General features: G+C 40.7%; 2 protein-coding genes across 4 annotated transcripts; both read right to left on the reverse strand.

Annotated features, from left to right (window-relative positions):
- Positions 1–318: 318 nt before the first annotated feature.
- Positions 319–4,059, reverse strand: LOC139408357 (zinc finger protein 271-like). Of its 2 annotated transcripts, none has more exons than XM_071152131.1 (3): positions 3,811–4,059; positions 3,136–3,289; positions 319–2,619 (listed from the first exon to the last, which is right to left on the reverse strand). In XM_071152131.1, exons 1-3 carry the CDS (start codon positions 3,940–3,942, stop codon positions 806–808), a joined length of 2,100 nt encoding a protein of 699 aa, XP_071008232.1. In that variant the 5' UTR covers positions 3,943–4,059; the 3' UTR covers positions 319–805. The 2 variants fall into 2 exon arrangements, with proteins under 2 accessions (XP_071008232.1, XP_071008231.1); XM_071152130.1 differs by having other exon boundaries at positions 606–2,619; positions 3,130–3,289; positions 3,811–4,030.
- A 7,255-nt stretch (positions 4,060–11,314) lies between these two features.
- LOC139408356 (zinc finger protein 665-like) lies at positions 11,315–20,347 on the reverse strand. 2 transcript variants are annotated; one of them, XM_071152128.1, is made up of 5 exons: positions 20,123–20,346; positions 15,949–15,969; positions 15,504–15,795; positions 15,221–15,316; positions 11,335–13,702 (listed from the first exon to the last, which is right to left on the reverse strand). In XM_071152128.1, the coding sequence occupies exons 1-5, from the start codon at positions 20,264–20,266 to the stop codon at positions 11,946–11,948; spliced, it is 2,310 nt and encodes a 769-aa protein (XP_071008229.1). In that variant the 5' UTR covers positions 20,267–20,346; the 3' UTR covers positions 11,335–11,945. The 2 variants fall into 2 exon arrangements, with proteins under 2 accessions (XP_071008230.1, XP_071008229.1); XM_071152129.1 differs by lacking the exon at positions 15,949–15,969 and having other exon boundaries at positions 11,315–13,702; positions 20,123–20,347.
- Positions 20,348–21,521: the final 1,174 nt, after the last annotated feature.

Here is a 21,521-nt window from a genome sequence, read left to right on the forward strand (position 1 = left end):
GCATCTCAGAGCGCACAACTCCACGGTCTTTGTCACAAATGGGTTATTGCTGCAGACTACCACACCGGGTTCCACTCCTATCAGCCAAATAAAAGAAGTGGCTCCAATGGGTACATGATCACCAACACTGTACAACTGAGGAGTGGAAAAACATTGCCTGGTGGGACGAATCACAGCTCCTGTTCCGTCATGCTGTTGGTAGTCAGGATTTGGCGTAAGTATGGCGCCATCCTGTCAGGTGTCAACGGCACAGGCTGGTGGTAATAGTGTGGAGAATGTTTTCCTAGCACACGTTAGGTCCCTTGGTACCAATTGAGCAATGTTTCAACGAGCCGAAGAATTCAGGCTGTTTTGGCAGCAGCAAGGGGTTTGACTCAGTACAAGATGGGTGTACCTAATACCCTGGCCTCCGTGTAAATGCATTTATTTTTTACATAAAGTATAAAAACAAGAATTCCTTAAATTCCTGCCCAATTAGTCACCTGAATAACACACCCAGTGGTCCTATGTAGCTGACAGACAAAAGGTGAATACCTAGCTTGATACTTTCACACAAATTAATTTTTTTTATGATTTACACAATAGAAAAAATAACACATCGGAACCAATTCGGCATACTGTCAGAAATACACAATGCCTCAGACTGAACATTGACCATAAACTCTCCAAGCATTATGGCGGCCTGCATCTCATTTTCTACAAGGCGTTCTTGAAACCCAGAACTTTTAACCCTACTGAATACATCCATGTTGTTCCTGATGTCTGAAAGCAGGAAGTTGCCCCACTGTGAATGATAGAGATTATATCACTGAGTCGACATCACAGCAGCATTATGGCAAGCACTGCTGTCTTCACCTCCTTTCTTATTTCTGAAAGAGCGGTCTGAAGATTTACGAGACCGATCACATGTCGCTGCCACACCATTACAGCTATGGTTTTTGTAGTGTCTTATGTCAGAAAAGCCCTTTCCACATCTCTTGCAATAATAAGGCCTAACTCCAGTGTGGACTTGCATGTGGGCTTTGACGTTGTTGGCTTGGCCGAAACCTCTCCCGCAAACGTCACATTTGAATGGCTTCTCTCCCGTGTGGACTCGCTCATGCCTTTTGAGATTGGTGCCGACTGAGAAAGTCTTGTCACAATAACTGCATTTGAAGGGCTTTTCACCTGTATGGGTTCGCTCATGTCCTTCGAGAGCTTGCTTAAGAACAAATTTCTTTTCACAGTATTTACAAGGGTAGGGCTTCACCCCACTGTGAAGTCTCATGTGATAGTCAAAAGTATTTTTATAGGCAAAGTTCTTTCCGCAAATGGAACAAGAGTATTGCTTTTGTCCCGTGTGAATTCGTTGATGGTTTTTCAGAGTTAGCATGGAACTGAAGCCATTCAAACATACGTCGCAACTGAATGGCTTTGTTGAGGTTCCCGCTCTCTTGGCGGTTCGCTCTCTCGTTCTCTCATTTCTCTCTCGTTCTTTCTGCTTCTCTCCTTCAGCTGTGTGCCATTTTAGATGGTGTCGTCTCATTAGAAAATTGTACATAAAAGTCTTCCCACATAGGTCACACATAAATGGTTTGGTTGCCCCATGACGATGCATGTGAGCTTTTAAGAGGGTGGACTGAAGGTAGCTTGTCCCACACAATTTACATTTGTATGGTCTCTCCCCTGTGTGAAGCACTTGGTGTCTCACAAGGTTTCCTTTATGGCCGAAAGCAGCTCCACATGTCTCACATGTAAATGGCTTCTGCCCTGTATGGATTACCTTGTGTCTTTCAAGGCTGGATTTAGTCATAAAGCGCTTACCACACTCTGAGCATGAATGTGGACGTTCACCTGTATGTGTTCGCATATGATAACTCAGGCCACCACTCTGTGTGTAACTCTTTCCACACACAGCACAGCTGTATGGTTTTTCACCGGTGTGGATTCTCTCGTGCTCAATAAGCAGTTTCCTTGATGTGAAACCCTTGTCACAAGTCAGGCACTTGAACGGTCTCTCCACTGCATGAACAAGCTGATGTCGTTTCAGATCTTTCTTGGTAGAGAATGTATTTCCACAGATTTTGCAACTGAACGTTTTTTCTCTGTGACGCAACATGTGATGTTCGAGCTGCTTGGACATTCTGAATGTTTTGCCACACTGACCACAAGCGAATGGCCTCTCTCCTGTGTGAATTAGCTTGTGACGTACCAGCAAGCGGTTCCGGCTGAAGGTCTTGTCACAATCATCACACTTGAATGGTTTTGTGTGAGTTAGCATGTGAGATTCCAGTGACCCTTCCATGCTGAAGGTCTTGTCACAAACATCACACTTGAAGGGTCTTGTGTGAGTTAGCTTGTGTTGTATCAGCCGTTTGTTCCGGCTAAAGGTCTTCTCACAAATATCACACTTGAAGCGTTTGGTTTCTTTGGATCGTGTCCCTTTAGTAGTATTGCTGTTTTTCTGGCTTTCATGGCCGTCTCTCTCATTGCTCCCTGGCAGAGCAGCTCTCATATGCTCAACGTTGGAGTCAGTGTCTCTTGGGGAGGGGTCTGTATTCAGTCCATCTGTGTCTCCCAGAGAGGAGTCATTCTCCAATGAAGACATCTCTGTGGATTTACAGCAAACCTTTGCAGGACCTAAAGATAAAAGGAATATGAGTATATACACACACAAAACTATAAATAAAGTGGGCTTTACACATTAGCAAGCTAATTTCAAAATAAGTTGTCTTGTATTAATTGATTTCAGTGTCAAATCATTAAAAACATTTATTTTATGAATTCAAATGATTCAATTTATGCATTACACATTACAAATATTGAATTCAAATGGTTTCTGTTGTTGGCACTGAAAGCGCTCGATACAGAACGCCCCATTGGGCCGGAGCCTATAAATGTCCTGTTTCTGTTGCATGAGGCATCTTGATGTAGAAATAGACAAGCTGGAAACTTGTCTAATTTAGTTGGTCAAATAAGTCTACCAATATATGGTGGTCCATGCGATCCAGTTCCTTGGGACGTCCTAAACCCAATGAAGTTGGAAATTAAAATGGTTAGGGGGTGGACGTGTCATGGATTCCAGATTGCACTGACCCAACCCTTACGGCAATATCAATATTTTTTACATGAGCGTTAAAATAAGCATACTTTTACCAGGCTGTGTATTGTTTTCAAACAACTGGGTCATCTGCTCGACCTTGGTCTTCAGTTTCACGTTCTCATTTTGTAAACTCGAGGAAGCCACTAGGAATAGTTGGCAGATTTTACGAATAGCCTCCTCCATCATCAGATTCATAATTGTGCAAAGCTGTGTAGAGAGAGAGAAAAAAAATATGTTTTTCAAAGTTTATTTCTATTCTGCCGAAGAATAGTCATGGTGAAACAAGTATACTGACAAAATGACTCAATTACACCAGTATGTAACAGAAGGCATCTTTAGACATTGATCCTTAATGCATATAAATGAGGGCTAACACAACTAATGGTTATAGATAAAGACAGTAATGAAAATACTGATGGTCTATATTGACAAGAAAGCAAGAAATTGAAAAACATGTTACCTAAGTAACTGGCTAAACTATACGCTGCTACAGCAAAGAAGATGAGAAACCAATAGGTCAGAAAACTAGTTAATGTTAGCTAATAAGCTTAGCCGAAGGCTGAGATAGCTAGCTAGTAACGTTAGCCTGCTAGAGAAGCAAATTGCAGGAAGCTAGCTAATTTAGCCCTAGTTACATAATTTATCATGTGGGTAAAAACCAACGTTGGATCGACTAGATAGCCAACGTTACGCGTAGTCACCAGTATATTGACGTAACTTTAGCTCACCTCTCTCTCCGGATTGCTAACGTTAGCGTAAGAGTTTGGCCAAAGTTTGTTAATTTCTGTAATTGCCGCCTCGACAACAACGGCCATAATCGATGTTGTTTCTGATTGGTACGTGTTGTAAAATGTAGCCATGTTGCCCTCAGACTCATTAGCATAGAATAATAACCAAGCTAACTATATACTGCCAGCAACGGGAAGCTAGTCGTCAGAAATACTGAGACGGCCGTGTCTCCGTTTAACAATGAGAGTAGTTGTCCCAGACGCGGGAAGGCAAGGATTTGGCTAGAAGGGATACTGTTTTTGTCCAAATGAACTTTTCGTAGCAAGTTAGAAAGTACGCAGAATATTTGGATAATTAACGTAACAGAACATCAGGACATTATTAGATTAAGGTTAGGCAAAGTGTTTGCTAAAATGCCACCATTTTTTTCTCCAAACTGTATACAAAAGTTTTTTTTATATAACTAACCCAAGAAAGACCACAGCCTATCGTTTCCAATGAGAGCAAATTAATCCTAGTGGGCAGAGGAAGGACGAGCTAGCGTGAGCCTATCAGCGCGTTCTAGCACGTATTTGCATATTTCCGTCAGGGAACTTCTACTTTGAATTGAGCGTGTAAAAATAACTAAATTCACCCTTCCACTCCTTCTAAACAACACAACTTAGTCCACTGTCCGTAACAGATGTTAGTATTGGGAACAGAAAATTACGGAGATCAAGTGTTTCATCGATGAGAAAATGAGCAGAATGTAAGCCAAAATCCATCTTCTCCCACTGCCGGCCATTGTCCTTCCTCTCACCACCCTATTTGGTGTTGAGTGGAAACCCCAAACGGACACTTCACATTTATACATCTGGTAAAATATCTCTCATATCTGCGTATACCTTCTAGACATGACCGGAAGGCAGGTAGTCTTCGGTTATTACTAGTTACCACAGCCACAAAGTAAAAATAGGTTATATCGTACAAATTTACTAAAACAAAATATAGCTTAATTTACAGTTTGCAGTGTGGTTACGGTTAGTCTTAAAAATCGAATTTTAATAGTGACAACCTCAGTCTTTTCCTTCTATGGTATTATGGCAGGCTGCAAACATACGTTAGATGTGTATGCTGCCACCTACTGTGTGGGCTATTTTGGAGTGTGAATTTATTACACTTTGTGACAGATAAAGGACTATGAGTTTCTAAACCCAGAGGTGACACTTGCGAAACAGACTAAGCCGACTAGGTGGGGTTTGAGAAGTCAATGAGAGAAGTAAAAAATTCTTCCATAAGTAGTTGAACATGTAACAACTAAGACAATGATATTTGTGAGTCTAACTTTCTCACTCATTCACAAGTCATCAGCTCTATCTGTACTGATGGTAGCAATCACATTCACGTAGCAGTGTTTAGAAATATATTATATTCTTATTTACAATAAAAGTGACTCCAAAATGACACAATACATTATTTACCATTTACTTCTATTGAGCACAAAATAAACTGAAACATCCAAAACAAATAGTAAAACGTATCCAACAAATTTGACTGTCATTCATATTCCATTCAAACCAGCTCAGTGTAACATCGATAGGTTTAGGCTACTATATGATACTAACATTTTCCCAGTACCCATCTTGAGGTTTCTACAACCTACACTGTCTCCTCCCTTTCATCTACACTGATTGAAGTGGTGACATCAGTAAGGGATCATAGCAAAAAAAAGAAGCCCCATAGACTTGAATGGTATTCTTCATTCCCTCCACCACCAGAGAGAGAAGATAGGAGAGAAATCACTATTTACCTACAGGCTGCGATTGCCTATATACAGTGGGGCAAAAAAGTATTTAGTCACTTCAACTATGACAGACAAAATTAGGAAAAAAAATCCAGAAAATCACATTGTAGGATTTTTAATGAATTTATTTGCAAATTATGGTGGAAAATAAGTATTTGGTCACCTACAAACAAGCAAGATTTCTGGATCTCACAGACCTGTAGCTTCTTCTTTAAGAGGCTCCTCTGTCCTCCACTCGTTACCTGTATTAATGGCACCTGTTTGAACTTGTCTGTCATAGTTGAAGTGTACCTATGATGAAAATTACAGGCCTCATCTTTTTAAGTGGGAGAACTTGCACAATTGGTGGCTGACTAAATACTTTCCCCCCCCCCACTGTATTTATTTAGTTGTCCCCCATGATATGTGGCATCTATGGACAAAGGTCTCAAACCAATATTGTCTAGACTGGTACATAAAACACAACCAATAAACATTCACGTGGGCGTGGTCTGGAACAGAAATGCATATAAAATCAATCCAGGATATTGTTATTGTAACAATTTGATACACATGTTGCGAACACAGTCGAGACTCAACATATGTAAGAACATTCATATCAACCACACTGTAGCGCTCTAACAGGCACATGTTTATATCTCGATCTGTTTGAAATATGGCACACATGCTCAGGGATATGAGTCTAGCTATCCCACGCAATATCAAACACCACTGGCCCAATTTTGACAAAACTTGGATGAATGATGCGTCTTGCCATAAAGATCCGGCATTTACAAAATTACACTGATTGGCCCAGGGGGGCTGCAACATTTGTGGGAGATGACGTTTACTGTTGCTTTGTTTTGTCATTGTATCGTTTTGTTTTCATGGAATTCATTTAGAATTGATCCGAAGACATATTTTTATCAGCTCTGTGAAAAGAGTGAGGGAGCGCTGCTCTCCCACGCTGTGGCAGCAAAACATCCCTGTTCCTTTGTCTCATACACTCCTGCACACTTCTCACATCTAGGAATCCACTTCCTACACACTGCTGCAACATGACCATAAGCTTGTCACCTAAAACCTTGTAATGGGTTCGGAACAAAAGCTCTCACAGGATAACTGACATTGATGGGTAACGATGCCATCAAAAGTCAGCGTCTTCTCGGTTTCACCATGCTCTCCACCAGTTCTGCTCACACCAAACAGCGGGCATCAGTTGATCCTCCTCAACACCTAATGCCACTCCAGTTATCACTCCTTTCAACGGGGGCATGCTCCGGAGAGCAAAACAAGTCACCAGTCTTATCCCAAGCTGCGAAGCAAAAAAATAAAACATGAGTCCACAAAGAGATACAATCCCCAACCTCTTTTCCAGTTTTAGAATAAGGCTGTAACGTAACAAAATGTGGAAAAAGATAAAGGGGTCTGCCTTATTATTATTCGACCATGCTGGTCATTTATGAACATTTCAACATCTTGGCCATGTTCTGTTATAATCTCCACCCGGCACAGCCAGAAGAGGACTGGCCACCCCACATAGCCTGGTTCCTCTCTAGGTTTCTTCCTAGGTTTTGGCCTTTCTAGGGAGTTTTTCCTAGCCACCGTGCTTCTACACCTGCATTGCTTGCTGTTTGGGGTTTTAGGCTGGGTTTCTGTACAGCACTTTGAGATATCAGCTGATGTACGAAGGGCTATATAAATACATTTGATTTGATTTGATTTGAATACTTTCCAAAGGCACTGTACACACAGTATATTTGGGAAAGTATTCAGACCCATTGACTTTTTCCCTCAATCTACACACAATACTCCATAATGACAAAATGAAAACAGGTTTTCAACAAACAGGAATACCTTGTTTACATAAGTATTCAGACCCTTAGCTATGAGACTCGAATTTGAGCTCAGGTGCATCCTGTTTCCATTGATCATCCTTGAGATGTTTCTACAACTTGATTGAAGTCCACCTGTGGTAAATTCAATTGATTGGACATGATTTGGAAAGGCACGCACGCACATCTAATCAAGGTACCACAGTTGACCGTGCATATCAGAGCAAAAACCAAGCTATGAAGGTTGAAGGAATTGTCCTTAAAGCTCTGAGACAGGATTGTGTCGAGGCACAGATCTGGGGAAGGGCACAAAAGCATTTCTGCAGCATTGAAGGTCCCCAAAAACACAGAGGCCTCCATCATTATTAAATGGAAGAAGTTTGGAACCACAAAGATTCTTCCTAGAGCTGGCCAAACTGAGCAAGGGGGGATTGGGGTAGAGAAGGGCTTTGGTCAGGGAGGTGACCAAGAACTCGATGGTCACTGACAGAGCTCCAGATTTCCTCTGTAGAAATGGGACAACCATCTCTGCAGCACTCCACCAAGCAGGATTTTATGGTAGAGTGGCCAGATGGTAACCACTCCTCAGTAAAAGGCACGACAGCCCGCTTGGAGTTCGCCAAAAGGAACCTAAAGGACTCTCAGACCATGAGATAGAAGTTTCTCTGGTCTGATTGAAACCAAGATTGAACTATTTGGCCTGAATGCCAAGCGTCACATCTGGAGGACACCTGGCATCCTCCCTATGGTGAAGCATGGTGGTGGCAGCATTATGCTGTGGGGATGTTTTTCAGCTGCAGGTACTAGGAGACTAGTGAGGTTCAAAAGTACAGAGAGATCCTTGATGAAAACCTGTTCCAGAGTGCTCAGGACCTCAGACTGGGGTGAAGGTTCACCTTCCAACAGGACAACGACCCTAAGCACACAGCCAAGACAACGCAGGAGTGGCTTCGGGACAAGTCTCTGTAAAATACCTGTGCAGCGACGCTCCCCATCCTACCTGACAGAGCTTGAGAGGATCTGCAGAGAAAAATGTGAGAAACGCCCCAAATACAGGTGTGCCAAGCTTGTAGCGTCATATACAAGACTCAAAGCTGTAATCGCTGCAAAAGGTGCTTCAACAAAGTACTGAGTAAAGGGTCTGAAAACTTATGTAAATGTGATCAATTCTGTATTAATTTTATAAAAAGTGAAAAAATTTATAAAAACCTGTTTCTGCTTTGTCATTATGAGGTATTGTGTGTAGCAGCTTGATAAGGGGGGGAAACAATTTAATACATTTTAGAATAAGGTGGTAACAGAATGTGGACAAGGTCAAGGGGTTTGAATACTTTCTGAACGTACTGTAGATGCAAAGGTAAAGACAAATTTGAGAAATCAAGGCGACAGACATACACATTCAATAACACCTTGCGCAATCTTGTCTGCATCTTACTGATCTTGGGTGTAATCATTAGTCCAACAGTTGTAAACGAGAGTTTCTATTGGACAAATGAAGGTGTTTATCCCGGTTTTGTTCACTTCCCTTTAACAGAATCGGCAGAATGAATACACTTAAAAAAAAAAAACTTTCTTACCCAATTTTGTGGTATCCAAATTGGTAGTTACAGTCTTGTCTGTCCGGGAGTTGCAGCGATGAGACTCGGGAGAGGCGAAGGTCGAGAGCCACGCGTCCTCTGAAACACAACCCAAACAAGCCGCGCTGCATCTTTGACACAATGCCCACTTAACCCGGGAAGCCACACCAATGTGTCAGTGTACACTGCGCCCGGCTCGCCACTGGAGTCGCTGGTACGTGATAGGACAAGGACATCCCTGCCGGCCAAATCCCCCCCCTAACCCGGACGACACTGGGCCAATTGTGCTCCACCCCATGGGTCTTCTGGTCGTGGCCGGCTGCGACAGAGCCTGGACTCTAACCCAGAATCTCTAGTGGCACAGCTAGCACTGTGATGCAGAGCCTTAGATCACTGTGCCACTCGGGAGGCCCAGAATGAATACACTCCTGATCATAGCAGCCATATAAAAACAGCATGACCCCTTTAATCACTTGATAATTCCTTCTCGCCTCTACGCACCCTTTCCCTTCATTTGTGGACATGAGACATAACAGGATCATTATGCATGGAAGAGAGTCTGAGATTAATGGTAAGTCTTACATACAGTACTGGTGGAGTTGCTTCCTGTACCATTATGAGGTGTTTTCTTTGTGATCCAGGACACTGATGACCAATAAACAGGGAATCACAGCAGAATGAATGCATCACACCACTCAATAAATTAGTAGACTTTGATCTGAAGCCATTCTTGTGATTATTGTGACTTTGCCATTGTAATCGTTTGTAGACTTGTGTAGTCAAATTAATCTATGATCGTATGCTATCCATTTGTTGTTTGTATGCTGTTCTTTGTATGACATTTTAATATTTGATTATTAACCAATGATATTAGGCCACTCTTGGCCATGATTACAGACACCTGTGTCTTTTGACACTATATAAACGAGTCATCCCACAGTGTTTGTGATTATACCCTGATGAAGACAGCTTGGCTGTCGAAACGTTGGTAATTAAATGTTTGCATCTGAGCTCCTAGAGTGTGCGGCTCTCTTATTTTCAGGAGTTGCTTCCTGTACCATTATGAGGTGTTTTCTTTGTGATCCAGGACACTGATGACCAATAAACAGGGAATCACAGCGGAATGAACGCATCACACCACTCAATAAATTACAGTAACCTTAAATCAGGAGGATATGGCACAAACGTGTTGATAAAAATGAAATACTGTTGTAACAATTGTAATGACCCTCATAAAATAGCCTGCTATAGTATGTACGGAAAGAAATGAACGTTGCCATCTAAGGCCTAGAAGTTATTCAGTCCACAATTACAAAACAAATGAGGCAATAGGTCTAGGTTGAGGTCAAGGTCTATTGCTTCACTATTATTCACTGACTTAAGATTCTTCATAGAAAAAGACCAGTAACACGGAACCCAAACCGGCTGCACGTTTGGCTATCGTGCATAAATTTATTTTGCCCCCCACACCAAACGTGACTACGACAAGCAGGTTAAAATATCAAAACAAACTCTGAACCAATGACATTAATTTGGGGACAGGTCGAAAAGCATTAAACATGTATGGCAATTTAGCTAGCTAGCTTGCTGTTGCTAGCTAATATGTCCTGGGATATAAACATTGAGTTGTTATTTTACCTGAAATGCACAAGGACCTCTACTCCGACAATTAATCCACACATAAGGCGGCCAACCGAATCGTTTCTAGTCATCTCTCCTCATTCCAGGCTTTTTCATCTTTGAATTTATAAACTTTCATTGTATTACCACTACAACCGGCAACAAAGTTAGTCTTTCAATTACCCACGTGGGTATAACCACGTACCTGCTTCTATAAACCAATGAGGAAATTACTTTCAGCGCTATTTGCGCCTGAAATAGGAACGACTTCTATTTTAGCCCTTGGCGTTGCAGACGCTTGTTGGCGCGCGAGAGCGAGCAGTGTGGGTGCAATAATTGAATAACATGGATTTCTAAATTTATTTTGCGACGCTCGCGCACGAGACGTGTCCGGTCTGGTCAGCATGTAAGCCCTTTTGCAACAGTTTTTGTTTATGGGGCTTTGAACAATTCATGATTATTTCTTCCACACTGCCCTAAGCCAATAAAGTGCTGCTTCTACAGAACAAATCTATTACGCACCCTAAATAATTCTGAAAGTATTAATTGTAAATGTAATAATTATAAAAGTAGAACTGACGCAAGGTTTTTGTCAAGCAGAAAGGTAAGAGACATTTTGAAAATAAAACTTGGGAATACTGGGAAAAGTTGTCAATTACTTGCCCGCCCAATTTAAAATGAAAAATAACCAAAATCCAGGGAGACGACCAAAGTTTAGAAACCAGGAAAAAAGGTATTCAGGTTCATTTTAATGCCAACATATATACAGTGAGTATACCAAACATTAGTAATACCTTCCTAATATTGCGTTGCCCACCCCCACCATACCCGTTTAAAAGGCACTTACACATTTGACATGCCCATTCACCCAGTCTATGTATATGGACAGAGCAGGTGTTCTTAATGTTTTATACACTTAGTGTACGTATATGCTGTATAAAAAAAGAAATCCTTAATTCTTGTCCAATCAGGACAATCTTCTGAATAACTAATCTAGCGATCCTATGTAGCTGACGGACAATAATGTAAATGAGAAGTTCTGATATTTACACATGAATTAGGTGTTTAATGATTTACACAACAGAAAGAAAAAAAACATTGTAAATGATTCAGCAGTCAGAAATAAACACGTCCATGAGAATGTGGGCTAATGAACAATGACCCTAAGATCTCCAAACATTACAGCAGGCACTCATCTCATTCCCTAAAGAACATTTTCTAATTTTCTACAAGGCTTTCCAGAAACTCACCCGATAACTTCTCAACCTACTGAATACATACATGTTGTTCCTGATGTCTGAAAGCAGGAAGTTGCCCCACTGTGAATGATAGAGATTATATCACTGAGTCGACATCACAGCAGCATTATGGCAAGCACTGCTGTCTTCACCTCCTTTCTTATTTCTGAAAGAGCGGTCTGAAGATTTACGAGAACGATCACATGTCGCTGCCACACCATTACAGCTATGGTTTTTGTAGTGTCTTATGTCAGAAAAGCCCTTTCCACATCTCTTGCAATAATAAGGCCTAACTCCAGTGTGGACTTGCATGTGGGCTTTGACGTTGTTGGCTTGGCTGAAACCTCTCCCGCAGACGTCACATTTGAATGGCTTCTCTCCCGTGTGGACTCGCTCATGCCTTTTGAGATTGGTGTTGACTGAGAAAGTCTTGTCACAATAACTGCATTTGAAGGGCTTTTCACCTGTATGGGTTCGCTCATGTCCTTCTAGAGCTTGCCTAAGAACAAATTTCTTTTCACAGTATTTACAAGCGTAGGGCTTCACCCCACTGTGAAGTCTCATGTGATAGTCCAAAGTATTTTTATAGGCAAAGGTCTTTCCGCAAATGGAACAAGAGTATTGCTTTTGTCCCGTGTGACTTCGTTGATGGTTTTTCAGAGTTAGCATGGAGCTGAAGCCGTTCAAACATATGTCACAACTGAATGGCTTTGTTGAGGTTCCCGCTCTCCTGGCGGTTCTCGTTCTCTCTTTTCTCTTTCGTACCCTCTGCTTCTCTCCTTCAGCTGTGTGCCATTTTAGATGGTGTCGTCTCATTTGAAAATTGTACATAAAAGTCTTCCCACATAGGTCACACATAAATGGTTTGGTTGCCCCATGACGGTGCATGTGAGCTTTTAGGTCGGTGGACTGAAGGTAGCTTTTCCCACACACTTCACATTTGTAAGGTCTCTCCCCTGTGTGAAGCACTTGGTGTCTCACAAGGTTTCCTTTATGGCCGAAAGCAGCTCCACATGTCTCACATGTAAATGCCTTCTCTCCTGTATGAACAACCATGTGGTTTTTGAGGCTGCTGCTTGTCATAAAACCCTTACCACACTCTGAACATGAATGCGGACGTACACCTGTATGTCGTCGCATATGAATACTAAGGCCACCATGCTGTCTGTAACTCTTTCCACACACAGCACAGCTGTATGGTTTTTCACCGGTGTGGATTCTCTCGTGCTCGATAAGCAGTTTCCTTGACGTGAAACCCTTGTCACAAGTCAGGCACTTGAACGGTCTCTCCACTGCATGAACAAGCTGATGTCGTTTCAGATCTTTCTTGGTAGACAAAACATTTCCACAAACTTTGCAACTGAATGTTTTTTCTCTGTGACGCAACATGTGATGTTCGAGCTGCTTGGACATTCTGAATGTTTTGCCACACTGACCACAAGTGAATGGCCTCTCTCCTGTGTGAATTAGCATCTGATGTACCAGTGTGTGAATTAGCTTGTGAGCTTCCAGTGACCCCTTCCTGCTGAAGGTCTTTTCACAAACATCACACTTGAAGGGTCTTGTGTGAGTTAGCTTGTGTTGTACCAGTAGGTTCTTCCGGCTGAAGGTCTTCTCACAAACATCACACTTGAAACATTTGGTTTCTTTGGATCGCATCCTTTTAGTAGTATTGCTGTTTTTCTGGCTTTCATGGCCGTCTCTTTCGTTGCTCCCTGGCAGAGCAGCTCTCATATGCTCAACGTTGGAGTCAGTGTCTCTTGGGGAGGGGTCTGTATTCAGTCCATCTGTGTCTCCCAGAGAGGAGTCATTCTCCAATGAAGACATCTCTGTGGGTTTGCAGCAAACCTTTGCAGGACCTAAATATGAAAGAAATATGAGTATATACACATTAGAAAACTATAAATTAAACAGGTTTTACAAATGTGAAGATTATACTAATTTCATTAATTGAAAGTAAGTAGCCTCGTCTGAGCCAGAACGGCCCATAGGTCCGGAGCCTATAGAGTAGGGCTGGGCGAAATGGCCTAAAAATCATATATTTTTTTCTAACTCATGGGCGATACACACTTCATATGTTCTCTAAATTAACTTTGTTGTACAATTAAAAGTCAAATACACTGCATTTCAAACAGTCAGCAATAATCTAATGAATTCAGGACTTCTGAAATTATACCGAGGCTATTAAAAAGCCTTCCACAAGACCCATTGATATGTTAATTATTTTATCAAAATAGTTTAACTTGATTTTTGCAATAATCAGTGATCTGGCTTTTAAGTCTATGAAAATGCCCTTTTGGTTAAACATTTAACCAGAACCATGCATAATCCAAATTCACTAATGACCAACTTCTTGTAGTAGGTGTTATAGAAAATTAACACAGGTCTCAAACAATCTCTCAAGCTCAGGTGCTAGCAAATAGCCAGCTAATCTTTATATTTAAAGTCAAGCCAACTTGGATCTATTTGCTAGCTTGCTAGTTAACAAGGCAGAACAGTTGACTAGATATGAACACACCCTTCTGTCCATCTCCAACTGTTTAAAAGGATGCTAGCCTGTCCTCTTTGTTCAGATGTTGAAATCAAGTGGCCTAATTTATTTCTCAGAATGAGAACGAGTTACTCCTTATATAGTTATATAGTTAATGCTCATTGCACATTTATAAAACAGACTAGACATTTAGTATTACTGTCTGTGGTTAAAATGCTGCTATCAGTACGTAGTACCGAAAGCAACAGAAGCTAAGCATTAGTTTTCCAGAATCAATGTTCATTGATACTCACGTTTTAACAGGTTATTCACACAATTTGAGTTGAGACATACAAATGGTATCGTTAGACCCTAACTTCTCCTCTATTACAGTAAAATTGTGTTTCAGTGTCCATATGACCAGTCCTGTTGGCCAAACCTCAATTGCAAATAGAGTTGAAACTACTTGTTGTCAGAGAGGAAGAAGTGATCTTTACTCTTTGTTGTTGTGTCAGGGGGAGGGGCTTGGTGGCAGGGGGAGTGTGCACAGTGCACAGAGACGAGCGAAGAAGACGTGACCAATAAGACAAATGCTCATAAAAATGGGAAATGAATTCAGCCTAGATTCTTGCGATACAGGCATTTGGAACGCTGAACTAACACACGTTTTTGAATTAATTTGATATATTGCCCTGCCCTACTAGAGAGCAAACTTTTATGTAGCATGAGGCATCTTGATGTACAAATACACTAGCTGGACAGGACGCTAGTCAAATAAATCTACCAATACATTAATTTATATCATTTAAAAATATAATAAAAATTTCGTTTTGGCCAATTTGCTTCCTAGTGAATAAGACCCTGGTCTGGTAACCATTATTCAAAATAAAATCCTCTTAAGGATTACCTGCAGAGACTGACATGGCGTTAGTGACTGGGTTTGCTTGACTGACATTCCCTGGCAATGTTGAAGCCGCTGTCATTCCAGACAATATTGGGAGACCTAAAAACATATCAATCATAATTACATTAAAACACGTTCAAAACGCTGTTTCGCTTTTCGTGGTGTAAGTCATGTAGGCCTAAATCGATACAAAAAACAAGCCAAGAACCCTAATAGCTAAAATGCTAGACATAGCTAAAGCCTAGGCAGTAATGACTAGGTAGCTAGCTAGGTCTAACACACTCACCAACTGGTGGTATTGCAAAAATCATTCCATTAAGCAGAATATGCGTGGGTCCTTTTGGTTCTGCTTGTGCCTGCATTTTAGCCAGTGATGCTCTATAATGTTCAGCCTTCTCAGTCAATGCCTTCATATCTTCATTCATCTGCTCCACCTTGGTTTTCAGAACTTCATCCATCTGCTCCACCTTGGTCTTCAGTTTATCGTTCTCATTATGTAAACTTGAGGAGGCCACTAGGAATAGTTGGCAGATTTTCCTAATAGCCTCCCCTGTTACAAGATTCATAATTGTGCAAAGCTGTGTAGAGAAATTTAAAAAAGGTTACCCAAGTAGATAGCTGTGCAGCCAGCCACACTGAAATGAGGAAGTGAAACCAGTAAGTTAACTAGCTAGATGGGATAGCAATAGAGTTCGCCAGCCTGTAGTCATAAAAAAACGGAAAAGAGTTACCTCTGGTTCGTTCAGCCATTCCTATGGGGAAAGAATAGGGTTTTGGAATGAACACAGAAAATAAGGTCTGAGGTTAACACAGGCTTAGGAGATCTTATAGGTTTTGTTCTATGACATTATAGTCGTTGGTTAACCTGGCCTTCATGAACTATGAAGCCTTTGTGATTTTTCTGATAAATGCTTCAAAATTCACAAAAAGTTGTTACCTGATGAAGACTCTCTCATTGAACAAAACATATAAGAACTCATAAGCCTGCATTTACCACAGACCTAACTTTTGCCGTTTATCCAAAAACGCTACAAAAATCTCCATTCATTTCCCCATAGACTTTGTCCAAACGAACCATGGCGGTGTTCGTGCCTACAAAAAGATGACATTACCAAAGACTGTACAGCATGAAGACAATAGAAATCCCCGATCACGCTTCTAGGCGATGGCATAACGGTCGTCTCGAGCCATACTGCGCATGTGCAGGCCATCAAATCAAAAGCACTCCGATAAAGATGTTTTTGACTCAAATTACAACTTGTCAGTTTGTCACTTTCACAAGGTTGGAGTCATAACATGTTCAATTACTCAAAACAATAACTCAAATCTAGGTTGTGCCTAGATTTGTTAGAATTTCTCACTTCCCTCACTGACTTCTCAAACCCCAAACTGGTCTGCTTAACTTCTCTAGGGTAGGGGGCAGCATTTGGAATTTTGGATGAAAAGCGTGCCCAAATTAAACTGCCTTCCACTCAGGCCCAGAAGATAGGATATGCATATATATATTTTTTTACCTTTATTTAACCAGGCAAGTCAGTTAAGAACAAATTCTTATTTTCAATGACAGCCTAGGAACAGTTCTGCCTGTTCAGGGGCGTTTTGTTCAATGAGAGAGTCTTCATCAGGTAACAACTTTTTGTGAGTTTTGAAGCATTTATCAGAAAAATCACAAAGGCTTCATAGTTCATGAAGGCCAGGTTAACCAACGACGTACCTTGTCAGCTCGGGGGTTTGAACTTGCAACCTTCCGGTTACTAGTCCAACTCTCTAACCACTAGGCTACGCTGCCGCCCCGGCAGCTAGTAGATTTGGATAGAAAACACTAAAGTTTCCAAAATTGTTAAAATAATGTCTGTGATCTGTGAACTGATTTGGCAGGCGAAAACCTGAGAAAAATCCATTCAGGAAGTAGGATTTTTATTTATTTATTGTTTTAGTTTTCTATTCAATGCCATTACAGTATCCATTGACTTAGGACTCAAATTGTTTCAGGCTTGTATTCTGAAAAATGAGGGAGTAAGAGCAGTCTGAATGAGTGGACCCTGCCGTGTCTCAGAGCTTTTTCATGCGGACGACCGAGAGAGTGCCTTTCTTGTTAACCTTTTATATTGACGACGTTATTGTCCGGGTTGAAATATTATTGATTATTTAGGCTAAAAACAACCTGACGATTGAATATAAACATTGTTTGATATGTTTCTATGAACTTTACAGATACAATTTGGATTTTTTGTCTGCCTGTTGTGACTGCGTTTGAGCCTGTGGATTACTGAAGAAAACGCGTGAACAAAACAGAGGTTTTCGGATATAAAGAGAGACTATCGAACAAAAGGAACATTTATTGAATAAATTAATGTCTGAGTGCAACCATATGAAGATCAAAGGTAAGTGATTAATTTTCTCTCTATTCCTGACTTGTGTAACTCTTAGACATGACTGGTTACTGTTTGTAATGATTTGTCTGCTGGGCTATGTTCTCAAATAATTGTAAGGTATGCTTTCGCCGTAAAGCACTTTTGAAATCTGACACGGTGGTTGGATTCACAAGAAGTTCATCTTTAAACCTATGTAAAATAGTTGTATCTTTTCTGAATTTTCATAATGAGTATTTCTGTATTTGAATTTGGCGCTCTGCAATCTCACTGGATGTTGGCCAGGTGGGACATACCCTAGAGAGGTTAAGCTGTTTCACAAGTGCTCCCGGAAGTCTCGAGATGTTGCGCTTCTGGGTTTAGAAACTCTGGCATTACTATTGAATAAACAGAACATTCCTCATTTAAGTAAATATGCGTTAAATGGAATAGTAATTGAAATCTGGACACTGACTGCAGGCCTATAACTTCTGACATGAAGCGTAATGTAATATTAACCATTGCAGAATTATCTATATCTTGCAGTAAAATAATACAACAAATATGTCTCTGGAACACTAGCGTTATTGCGTTTCCTGTCCCCGTCTCTTAAACAAAATTGACAACTTTACCAGTGTTAACTAAATGACTAGTGCATTCAATGTATCAATGTAAGACATTCTGGTGAGCAATACTTTAGTATTCTGGGGCAACAAGTTATGACAAAGCACCAATTCACCAATTTAAGCACCAATTGTCAGAGCAGCTCACAGATTACTGCACATGTACATAGCCCACCTATAATTTAGCCCTAACAACTACCTCTTTCCCAACTGTATTTAATTAATTTTGCTCTTTTGCACCCCATTATTTTTATTTCTACTTTGCACATTCTTCCACTGCAAAACTACCATTCCAGTGTTTTACTTGCTATATTGTATTTACCTTGCCACCATGGCCTTTTTTGCCTTTACCTCCCTTCTCACCTCATTTGCTCACATTGTATATAGACTTGTTTATACTGTATTATTGACTGTATGTTTGTTTTACTCCATGTGTAACTCTGTGTTGTTGTATCTGTCGAACTGCTTTGCTTTATCTTGGCCAGGTCGCAATTGTAAATGAGAACTTGTTCTCAACTTGCTTACCTGGTTAAATAAAGGTAAAATAAATAAATAAATAAATATTCAAAACGGAATACGATGTTAACATGCCACAGTATCAGAATATACCAGGCATCTTGTCCGGGTTTCTCATAACCGTGATATTGTAAACAGGATATGCTGTTTACATGTCAACTTAAAAACAGAACACTTCGAGTATCCCGAGTAATAACAGGACATTGGTGTGCATGTAAACGTGGTCAATGAGACAAGTGAACAATTATTCCTTAGTTCCTTTTCTCGAAATCTAAAGGCACAACGCCGATGACACTGCTTCTCAAAGGTCCAATACTTTGACTGCTGATACCTTAAGAGTAGAGTAAAATGTTCCTTTAAGTAGCTGAACATGTTATTAATCAGACCTCCTGAAAGTTATAAACTGACACGTTTATATTGAAGGAGTGTCTTTGAGTTGACGGCCTGCACATGCGCAGTTAGGTGCGATGACCATTAGACCCGATGAGCTTAATGGTGCATTCAAGACAACTGGGAACAGATACAAATACGAGGTTGAAATTATGAAGTCGGTAATCTTCAATTCGGATCTCAACAAAGAAGCCAGAGTTCCCGAGTTGGATGACCATTCAAAACGATATTCCCAGTCGAAGCTTGTCTATTTCCGGTTTCCCAATTGCCTTGAACACACTGAAGTCAGAAATGACTGAGTTACCAGTTCCGAGTTCCCAGTTGTTTTGAACGCGGCATAGCTAGCCAACGTCACATTGACATCGCTTCCAAGCGTGATCGGGGATTTCTATAGGAGAAGCAGTTTCTGTCCATCTTTATACTGTACTGTCTTTGCTATTGCACTCTAGAACTAACGTAGTCATAGTTACGCCAAATACTATCATAGTGGATAAACTATTAAATTAGCAAAGATTATGGATATACTTACAAGATACTTGTCTCTTGCCCTAACAATTGAGTGAGATGCTATGCTACTAGGCCTCATGCTATAAATATGTACAGCCATTTCGAGACCACTACCGATGGTTCTCTCACTGAGTTGCTGGTTTGTCACGTGTCCTACTTATGCCAGTACACTCGTAACAACCTATGACCATTACAAAACTTATAATCAAATAAACTTTTTATGCCCAAATTCGACACTTATTGACCTCCATACAAAAACTCCTTGCTTGGTTGGCGAAAAAAAAAAACGCTACATGCCGTAGGGACTTCCCGCCGAATTAGGCCTCTATTTTTACCTCGTCCTCTCTATTAGACAACGTAACGTGTAACCAAATATTTGTTTTAATAATTGTTATGTGTGGTGTAACTTTAGCTAGTTAGCTAAAGTTAAACGTTACGTAGGAAGCTCAACTCCGACCGTTGCCAGAGATCCAGTCTTTGCTGTAGTGCAATTTGCACTGTAGGCTACAGCTACTCACCTCTCTCTCCGGATTGCTAACGTTTGGGTAAGAGTTTGGCACGGGGTGCAGAAATCGGCTAATTTCTGTCATTGCCGTGTCAACGACAACGGCCATAATCGATGTTGTTTCTGACTGAAACCCATTATAACAAGTTGTAGCCATTTTGCGCTCAGATTGACTATTTTGAATTTGTGGCGTACAAACCCAGCACCTGCCAGCAATGAAGCTAGTTCAAATTTGGTCACGTGCTCATACGCCTCATTCAAAATAAAAGTCGCCCGACTTGGAAATGCAAACATTTTTTTTTATCAATGAACAAAGATCTAAGTTTCACTGTATTATTTAAAAGTCTATTGGTGACGCTTTTAATTATAATCCCCTGTATAAAACAACACGGGTGATGGTTTTAAAAGTTAATCCTATTTGACATTGGTTAACATGTTTGAAGAGAGCATTTTCATATCCACACGTCTGCTTCTGTACCGTTTCAAACTATAGAAGTTGTCAAAGTGAAAGAGGCGTTTCAGAATCCTCAGACCCTCCACTAATAGTGCCACGTTCAAGACAACTCGAAAATGTCAGACTTGGAAACTCATTGTAGAAAGATGAGGTGAAAAATATCACGAAGTGCCCTTGAGCAAGGCTCTTAACCCTAATTGCTCCTGTAAATTGCTCTGTATAAGAGCATCTGCTAAATAACTCAAATGTGTCATACCATTAAAGTTTGCATCATCGGGGCATTTATGGGGTACAGCTAGTTACCTGTACCTAGATTTTTATCGAAATAACTAGGCACGTAAATTAAGAACAAATTCTTATTTACAATGACAGCCTCCCCTGGCCAAACCCGGACGACGCTGGGCCAATTGTGCAACGCACTATGGGACTCTCAATTGCGGCTGGATGTGATACAGCCTGGATTTGAACCAGGGACTGTAGTGCCGCCTCTTGCATTGTGATACAGTGCCCTAGACTGCTGCGCCATTTGGGAGCCGAAATGCAGGATGATGGTCAAGTTAAAACAAAAGATTCTGAATCAATGGACTTGAAAACCATGCCAATGGAGGAAATAGATTTGTCTATCAAAGTGAAATCAATGAATGGAAACAAAGATCATTATGGAACATCAAACAAGTCATGATGTTGTTAATCAGACAGATGCTCATGTAGAGGATGAAGGTGTCAGATTACCAGTAAAGACTCAACATCAATGTTCTTGGAAACCATGCCAATAGAAAAGCTGAAATTCTATTTCCTCTATGTGGAATTAATTGTTGAAAATAAGATGAGCACAGCAACACAAACTAGTAAACTATATAATGATTATGATGTTGAAAATTCTGATAAAAGATAACTCAGAGGATGGGATTGTCAGGTCATCAGTGAGAGATGAAACAAATTCAACATTCTAAATCCG

The sequence above is a fragment of the Oncorhynchus clarkii genome, chromosome 5 (assembly GCF_045791955.1).
Source record: "Oncorhynchus clarkii lewisi isolate Uvic-CL-2024 chromosome 5, UVic_Ocla_1.0, whole genome shotgun sequence".
In the NCBI taxonomy this organism is placed as follows: domain Eukaryota; kingdom Metazoa; phylum Chordata; class Actinopteri; order Salmoniformes; family Salmonidae; genus Oncorhynchus; species Oncorhynchus clarkii.

Bases quoted from the DNA above. Each gene is read 5' to 3' on its own strand.
- LOC139408357 (XM_071152130.1), bottom strand. From the start codon at position 3,942: ATGGCTACATTTTACAACACGTACCAATCAGAAACAACATCGATTATG. The intron at 3,290-3,810 runs GTGAGCTAAAGT...CTCTCTACACAG, and splicing joins TTAGCAATCCGGAGAGAGAG to CTTTGCACAATTATGAATCT. The intron at 2,620-3,129 runs GTATGCTTATTT...TTTTATCTTTAG, and splicing joins CAATACACAGCCTGGTAAAA to GTCCTGCAAAGGTTTGCTGT.
- LOC139408356 (XM_071152128.1), bottom strand. From the start codon at position 20,266: ATGGCTACAACTTGTTATAATGGGTTTCAGTCAGAAACAACATCGATT. The intron at 15,796-15,948 runs GTAACTCTTTTC...TTCTCTACACAG, and splicing joins AATGGCTGAACGAACCAGAG to CTTTGCACAATTATGAATCT. The intron at 13,703-15,220 runs GTAATCCTTAAG...TTTCATATTTAG, and splicing joins CGCCATGTCAGTCTCTGCAG to GTCCTGCAAAGGTTTGCTGC.